General features: G+C 51.3%; 3 protein-coding genes across 3 annotated transcripts; all 3 read right to left on the bottom strand.

Moving 5' to 3' along the window:
• Positions 1 to 379: 379 nt before the first annotated feature.
• ASPVEDRAFT_52429 (uncharacterized protein) lies at positions 380 to 1,001 on the bottom strand (the record flags this gene model as incomplete). Its single annotated transcript, XM_040814637.1, has 2 exons — positions 380 to 654; positions 758 to 1,001. 2 exons carry the CDS (start codon positions 999 to 1,001, stop codon positions 380 to 382), a joined length of 519 nt encoding a protein of 172 aa, XP_040667262.1.
• A 645-nt stretch (positions 1,002 to 1,646) lies between these two features.
• On the bottom strand, positions 1,647 to 3,186 carry rpL3 (60S ribosomal protein uL3; the record flags this gene model as incomplete). The annotated part of the gene is made up of 5 exons (XM_040808233.1): positions 1,647 to 1,902; positions 1,962 to 2,635; positions 2,716 to 2,872; positions 2,947 to 3,004; positions 3,054 to 3,186. The coding sequence occupies 5 exons, from the start codon at positions 3,184 to 3,186 to the stop codon at positions 1,647 to 1,649; spliced, it is 1,278 nt and encodes a 425-aa protein (XP_040667261.1).
• A 651-nt stretch (positions 3,187 to 3,837) lies between these two features.
• On the bottom strand, positions 3,838 to 6,740 carry cyc8 (putative transcriptional corepressor Cyc8; the record flags this gene model as incomplete). The annotated part of the gene is made up of 6 exons (XM_040814636.1): positions 3,838 to 5,706; positions 5,759 to 5,851; positions 5,905 to 6,084; positions 6,148 to 6,230; positions 6,289 to 6,492; positions 6,572 to 6,740. 6 exons carry the CDS (start codon positions 6,738 to 6,740, stop codon positions 3,838 to 3,840), a joined length of 2,598 nt encoding a protein of 865 aa, XP_040667260.1.
• Positions 6,741 to 8,289: the final 1,549 nt, after the last annotated feature.

The raw sequence follows: 8,289 nt of genomic DNA, 5'->3' as shown, positions 1-8,289 counted from the left end.
AAGAACAAAATGTCAAGTGCCTCGAAGGTTCAGCGGTAAATTCGGTAACCATCAGCATAAGAATGAAGAATGAACGAGGAATTTTGTTGCTACAACAAGTCCCGGGAAGAAGAATGTACACGAAGAGCCCAGATACCTAGTACACCCGATTAGGAAAGAAAATCACAGCCCCTCCCAAAGAGGAAAGAACGATGGGCGTGGGCCTAGGCCTCATCCACGACAACTTCTATTGAAGTCCTCGGCAGATAATTTGGGGCCAACCATAACCGGAAATACTTCATAGCTGGCCGTTATTACTCGCCAGACACCCTATATAAACCAAACTCATCTCACATTTCTCATATCAGGGAAAATATTATTATGTACCTCCTCCAACACTCTAACTCTCAATAGCTTTAGCCCGCAGCCCAACAATTAAGCCACCCTCCGCATCCAACGCCGTAACATAGTACTCGACCCTCGACTTGCCAGTCTCCACCCGATAAACCTTCACCTCAACCGCAGACTCATCCCCGCCAGAGCCCTGGGCAGCTGCGGCACGCACCGCCTTCAACGCAGAGGCATACTGGTTCTTTGGATCGAACGACGTAGCCGATAGCGTCTCAATAGACGACGAAAGATCCGTATCCGTTGAAATGAGTTTCGAGAAGTGCGCTGTAGCAGAGAAATGAGTTAGCATCCGTCAGCAGTAAACTGCAGAAACATTGCATGACGGTGTTTCCCTATAGTAGTGTAAAGAAGATGGATAGCAACATACAAGCGTCAGGCCAGGCTCCCTTCCTGGCGCCGTCCCACTTCAATGCAACAGGTTCGAAGGGCTCGTCCGTGTCGGAGACGTAGTATGCGTCAACAGAGGTGAGCGGGGTAGGAACCTTGACGTTGACGTCCACGGTTTCTGTACGGGCGGCGGAGGATTGTTGGGCTGCTGGTTGTGATCGCCCGTTATCAAGATCTGCGTTTGCCTTGTTCAGAAAGGACATGTAGGCGTCATCTGAGGACATGGTGCGGGTAGTAATTGATGTGGGTGAGCCGGAGTGGCTTGCAGTTGACGTAAAAGCTGACGGGATATGGAGGGATTTCTTTCGCAAAGTCGGTGTTAAAATCGACGGGGCGTTGTAACGATAGTTGGATGTAGAGGAAAGCTGTCGGAGTGCTTGGGCTCGAGAAAGCTTTAAATGTGAAGATGAAGCGAAAGACGGATTGGAAAGGTGATCAATGACGCAATGGACATTGCGGGTGCTCGGGCACCTGCAGGAGTGCATTGGGCTTCCTTTGGACAATAAGGGGGGCTTGAATGATATTGCTTTGGAGGTACTAGTGTATTAAGGATTGCTTGCAGCAGAATAAAAAGAAAATAAGCGTTCTAGCTCGTTCGAGAGGTTTTCGAGCTCTTCAGGCAGAATCTGCAGGATTTTAAAAGCTCCGCCTTGGCTCTCCGGCTCCTGAAGCGCACACGACCATCTACAGTTCTGCGATCGCCACACCTGTGATATACAACCAAGCGATACACACCAGTCTACTGAGTAATCCGGTTCTACAGCTGGATCTACAAATTTCATCCAAGACAGAATGTTGGAAGTATTCGCTTTTTTTATTGAACCGCATAATAATCTGTACTACACCAAGCCATAATTTCCGTAAACACCTTAAGCAGACGTAACAAGGTCCTTCTTGAGGGTACCCTGGAAAGCGCGCTTCTCCTCGGGAGTCTGGAAAGCACCGTGACCGAACTTGGAGGAGGTGTCGATCCACTTGAGGTCGATCTTCTCGGTGGCCCTTCGGCTGGTCTGGGGGTAGAGGGTCTTGCGGAGGGTCATGACACGCTTCTTAACACCAGGGATGGAACCCTTGAGCAGGACGTAGTCGTTCTTAACCTCACCGTAGTGGACGAAGCCACCGAGGCTGTGAAATTGTTAGCGGGAATATTCTTTCTGCTTTGAGAATTCCAGGGGAGTACATACGGAGTGATCTGCTTCTTGGAGACATCGAACTCAGTAGAGGCGTTGGCCTCGTCGGAGCCCTTGCCAATGCGGAAGACCTTGTGGTTGCAAGAGGTACGGTGGTGGTAACCCATCTGACCGGCACGAGCAACGGTCCACTGGACGTGGTTAGGATGCCAAGCACCGATACAGGCAACCTTACGGAGACCCTTGTGAGTCTTGCGAGGAAGCTTGGTGGTACCCCAACGGCTGGTGACACCCTGGAAACCGTGACCCTTGGTGACGGCAATGACATCGATCATCTCGTCCTTCTCGAAGATGGAGTCGATCTCGATGGGCTTCTCGAAGAGGTTGCGGGCGAAGTCAACCTTGTCGGCAACAGCACCACCGTTGACCTGGATTTCCATAAGGTGGGCCTTCTTCTGCTTGAGAGGAGTCTTGCGGATCTGGGTGTGGGCGAGCACACGGACGACAGTGCAGTACTTCTTGATGCGCTCAAGGTCGCGGGTGATGGAAGCACCGCTCTCCTCGGAGTGCTTCTTGGCGTACTTGGTGAAAGCCTTCTTCTTGCTCTTGTACCAGTTCTTGTAGAAGCGACGCTTGACCTCGTCACTCAAGTGCTCAGCCCAGACGGTAGCGAGCGAGCGGAGACCACGGGGAGTCTCGATGTAACCGACAACACCAACAGCAATGAGCTAAAAAAAAAACAAAAGCAGAAATCAGTCAGTTCCCAATCACAAACCGTAAGAATACAAAATTATTCGGGTCAACATACAGGAGGGGTCTCAACGACGGTGGCAGCCTCAACAACCTCCTTCTTGTGCATCTTGGCACCAGGACGGTCAAGATCACGGACAATGGTGGTCATACCGGCCTTGTAGCCCATGGAGGCCGTCAGGTGGACGGGCTTCTTGGGGTCATCCTTGGGGAAGCTGTCGCAAAAAAAATTCAGTATTCTGTCCCTCCAAATCCCGATAACAAAAATGTTCATATTCCGAAAACTAACCTCTTGACCTTTCCACGGTGTCTGGCAGCGCGCTTGCGGGGCAGGTAGGCAAGGGAACCTGGAAGAGTTCTTCATCAGTATAATTCCTACACACGCACACAAAAAACCCATATCTCGAAGATCGAGGTCGAAAAGGTAGACCAACCGTGCCGAGGCGCTTCGTACTTCCGGTGACTCCTGTTCAAAGGAAATTATATTAGTGGTTGTCCATTGAGCAAGTGTTTCGTTGGACTCCGGCATCGAGGTACTCACATCTTGACCCTGTTGTCGTTAGTTGTCGGTGGTGAGTGAGAGTGTCTATCTCCAGGTTTGGCCGCAAGTCCGATTTTGCAACGCTTAACGAGTTGTGGGCTGTCTCTAAGCGAGAGGTCTTGGCGGTCTAACTTTTTATAGCTAGCGCATACTTATTTATGCCTGAGGTATTAAAACACGTGCTCACAAAGTATTGTTTTTGCCCCAGGCATCAATTTCTCTTGGGCGATTTTGCCATGCCCAAGCCATGTACTACAGCAGCTACAGGAACTACTCCTTATTCGCGAATGAAACGGGGGAATATCTCAGTTTCAGATAGTTACAAAAATATTAAAGACTACAAAAATCCATGGATGTTGCTTGATAGCTAGACGCAGCCGCCCCATCGTAGAATACAACCTAGGGCTAACCTAAGGGCTAAAAAAACAACAGATACAGATATCCCCGAACACATAGGTTACGCATCGGGCTCCGATCGAAAAAAAATATAAAAATATATAATAAAAAGAAAATGGACAAGTGTAAACGAAGGTACAGGGGGGGTTCTCATAACAAGGGCATCATTGAAATCTTAAATTGCGGCATTGTGGAAAACAATCATCGATATGACTAGACAAAAATGTGTTCACCGTCAAGTCCTTAGGCTGCGGACTCCTTTGACTGAGAAGTTTGAGTGCCGCTAACACCATTGCCGTTTCCATTGGCGCTGCCGGTTGCGCTGCCATGGGGGCTCCCCTTCGCAACGCTCGCCTTCTTATCGTCATCACCATCATCGTCATAATCCTCATCAACTTCCATTTTACGTGCAGCAGGCTCGTGGGCCGGGGCTTGTTCAGCTCGAGAATTCTCCTCCTTCACGGGGACTGAAACCTGGACTTGCGAACTGGGGCCCCCGCTCGAAGGCCCGTTGGAAGGCGCAGGAGCGTTTTCAGCCATCGGGGGCAGGCTAGCACCGGAAGCATGCTGCGGCATGTGCTGAATTGAGGGGAGAGTTGGGGGGTGATGCGCAGCCTCGGAAGGATGGTAGCTTTCATTGACACGGCGTTGCTCTTCTCGGCGAATCTCAGAGGAGCTCCGGCGTTGCATCTCGCCGGGTGATGGGAAACGGGTAGGGGAAGGGACGCGGCGACCAATTTGCTCGTCTAGTCTGGATCGATTTTCTTCACTTGCAATCTTCTTTACTGGGCCAGCTTCAGTTTCCCATTCCCGACCACGCTTCATAGCCGAAGTAGGGCGATCTTCACGTTCACGAGCCGCAGCTTCAGCAGCGGATATAGCAGATGCTGGTGCAGGTGCACCACCTGCAATACCCGCGCTGCCTGCGCTCTGAACCGCGACGCTAGGTCCGTGATGATAATTTTGGTGCGGGTAAGTAGATCCAGGCGAGGAGGCTCGCTCCTCACGAATCGGTCGAATCTCAGTTGGTGGTGTGAAAGGTCGGTGGTAAGGAGGCATAGGGCCAGCGGAAGGAGGGCCACCATTAGGAGCGCTGGTACCTGCTGGAGCAGCGCCAGGGGGCAAGCCTCCACGTGTAGCAGCAGCGAAGCCAGCGCCGCTAGGGGCACGCTCATGAGATGGCGGAGGAGCATTAGCGAGCTGGGGAAGAGCATGCCCCGGCGGATAGACTCCTGGACCACCAAGAGCGGGTTTCGGCGACCGCACGCCTGGCGGGGGACGCGCACCATCAGGCAATCCTCTTCCTGGCTCTTGACGTGGGTTAGGCTGCTGAATAGCACTAGGGCGAGGTCCATCGCGGGGATCGAATCCGTTCGCACCGGGGGCCGGTCCCTGAGTCTGAAGTTCGTTGACGCCGCGGTCCCAACCAGTAATCTGACGGGGTGGAGCAGGAGGCTGCGGCGGCGGTCCCCCTGTCGGAGCCGGAGCGCCCCACTGGGGTGCAGGAGGAGCACCGACGCCAGGAGCCTGGTAAGCCTGCGGGTGGACGTCCTGAGGCTGTGGAGCAGGGCCGTTGCTTTGGCCAGAGCCCGATAGTTGGCTTTGGAGAAGTTGCAGGCGGGCCTTGATATGGACATTTGAGGGATCCAAATCAGCGGCACGGCCATACGCATCCAGAGCATCAGCAATTTGGTTGTTGCAGGACTCGTAAAGAGTTCCCAAGTCGTACCACACCTCCGAGATGTATGGGTTCAACCGGATGGCACGAGAATAGGCATCCAGGGCATCACGGTACTGGTTGATTTGGTAGTAAAGCACGCCGATGGAACACCAGAAGGTCGGGTTGCGACCGTCGCGATATACTGCCTGCTGGTAGGCTTCGTATGCCTTGGGGTATTTGGCTTGCGACATGTAGCAGCGACCCAGAAGGTACCAGCTTTGAGCATCACTATTGTCTGCGCTGACAGATTTCTCCAGGTACTCGATGGCCTTCTCCTGGCTGTCATAACTAGAGCTTTGTTGGTGATACAACCATCCAAGCTGCTGCAAGACCTTTGCATGGTTGGGGTCACGATCCAGGACGCGCCTGTAAGCTTGCTGCGCAGACTCGAACTATAGTATTGTCAGTATCCTATATCTTTCTGAATAGCGTCGCAGTACTTACATCCTTCTGCTGTTCGTGAACGTGTCCAATTTGGAACCAGATGTCTTCTTCAGTTAGAGGGCGTGGAGGATCATTCACAATGTATTTGAAGCACTAGAAATTGTCAGTAAATCGCCCTTGGTAGAAACAATAGCCATCTCACTCACATCCAAACTCTGGTTGAACTTTTGCTGCTGCTTGTAAATTATTCCCAACCGGAAGTAAATCTCGTTGGCCTTTTCGAATTCCGGTGCCATTCGCATAACCTGGGAGAAGGCTTCCTCCGCGTGATCTAGCGACCCATAGCGATCGTAAAGTATACCGATTCCATACCACAGTTTAGGCTCCTGTGCACGTGTTAAAAAGATCGACCACAAAAAATTTAAAAAATAAAAAAAAGGACTACCAACCTTGGGGTCGCGCAGGTGATATAGCGCCTGTTGGTAAGAGGTGTATGCTTCTTGGAGGTTGTCCATCATAAGATAGCAATGTCCTAAAAATCACATGTCAGTAAAATTTCAGGTATAGTTGTTTGTCTCTTGCCAACATACCTAAGCTCCCCCATGTTTCTCCACTGCCGGGATCCAGTTTCAAAATATTCTGGAGGTATTCGATGGCCTTTGGAAACTGCTCTCTCGTTCGCAGGATGCAGGATATAGCGTTCATAGCAGGGCACGACCATTGATTATGCCGTAAAGCTTGTTCATACGCGTTCATCGCACCATCCAAATCCCCCATCACTTCGGTCAAAGTTCCTAATAAAATGCCATTAGCAAATACTCTTAACAACAGCTTTTGCGCAAGGGCGCGTTATGGATGAAGGGGCTTCTGTACCAATTTGCAGCCAGACCTGCTCGTTCAGGGCAGCGATCTTCTGGGCGGTGCTGGGGGGAGGCTTCTGCGCCGGCGACTGCAGAGGCATGTGGCCATTCACTGGGTGGGCAGCGAGGTGTCCATGGTGAGGAGTCACGCCTCCAGTAGGCGACGGCTGAGTGTGAGCCATGGCGCTGAAATTGGGTCGAAATGAAATCACAAAACAGGCTGTTTCGGATGATAGCGATTAACTTTGCGACACAATGATGCAACCAATCCCCGTGTCACTTGAATGTCGCACAGCCCCGGTATAGATGGTCGCGCAAGATGGTGACCCAATGACCTTTTGGATGGATCGCAGTGTTCTTCCGAAACAAAATATACCCAAACGTTCAACCGGGCGAGCACGTAAGGAGGCAGTCACTGGGATGTGTTCAACGGCCTTGCTCTTGGCAAGCAAGGCAGCAAATGTGTTAAAAAAAAAAAAAAAAAAAAAAAAAAAAAAAAAAAAGATATATAGAAACACAAGGCAGTCCAGGAAAGCAGAAGAAAAATAAGCTAAAAGGCGATGAGGCGAAATATGACGCGGGTAGACCGAAATACGGGGCGGTGGCCGGGCCGATGGATAAAGGCCAAATTGCAAGGGGTGGTATAGAAGGGAAGGAAGAAGAATTGAAGTGAGAAGGGAGGATGAAAGGCGAGGAAATATACGACAATATGGCGAGGAGGCACAAGGCAAGAGATCCAAAAGGAATCCGAGAGGGAGCGCCGAAAGGAGGAAAGGAAGAGAAGAGAGAAGGAGAGCGGGAAGAGGGCGAAGAAAGGTCGAGGGGCTTGACACTTGAGCGCCGTGGTGAAAAAGCTAGTGGTTGCGGACCTCTAGCCGTGGTGTCTGATCTCAGCCTGAGGCACCAGCAAGCACCCGTGGACGGAGCTCGTTGTCCGAAGCGCAAGCGGCCAGCCTGAGTCCAGGAACAGCCTAGCCGGTGGAGCCGTCATGGAACCCGCAGCTCGTCAATTCTCCGGACTCAGCAAGAATCGGCTTCGCTCCAGCGGGCAGTTTACTTATCGAGACTACAAAGCCCATTCAGGAAATAATTCAACTTTTTGTATTTTTTTTATAGCAGTATAGATATGCAGTGGACGATATTTACTCCCCGAGCTAGATGTTCATCGATGCCCGCACGGGGCCGCCTCGCATGGACGATTCTAGGTGATCCTTCATTCCTGTTGCGGAAGGACAACTCTGTTGGAGTGTGATGTGCAGAGGCTGGAAGGAGACTAACCTGGTGAAGTGTGTCATGTTGGCAAGCGGGGCAGAAGCTGAGGACATACGTTATAAGGTCCACCAGACGAGCCATGGAGGCGACTAACCGAAATTCAAGATTAGGGGACAAGAATAATTAAAATTAAAATTTGGGCAAAAAAAAATAAAATTAAAAATTAAAAATTAAAAATATAACATTCCGGGGAGCATTATCGAGATCAGTAGCGCAGGGCGCTAGTCCCGTCGAAGACAACAGGGCCAGGATCCATTCACCGTGGCGCATAAGAGAAAGGCCCAGAGCCAAAGAAATACGGGCATGGCCAAAGACGCCAGACAAATAACAAAGCTGAGGCCGAGGGAGCAGCATTCGTTCGTGGAGTCTAAAGCAGGGCAAGGTGTCTTACGAGGATGCAAGCGCCGGAGCGACACTGACACTGAGCCAGGGATAGGGAATGGGATGATGAGAGGGGCT

Source organism: Aspergillus versicolor (assembly GCF_001890125.1).
Source record: "Aspergillus versicolor CBS 583.65 unplaced genomic scaffold ASPVEscaffold_4, whole genome shotgun sequence".
In the NCBI taxonomy this organism is placed as follows: Eukaryota; Fungi; Ascomycota; class Eurotiomycetes; order Eurotiales; family Aspergillaceae; genus Aspergillus; species Aspergillus versicolor.
This window is presented reverse-complemented; position numbering and strand designations above follow the sequence as displayed.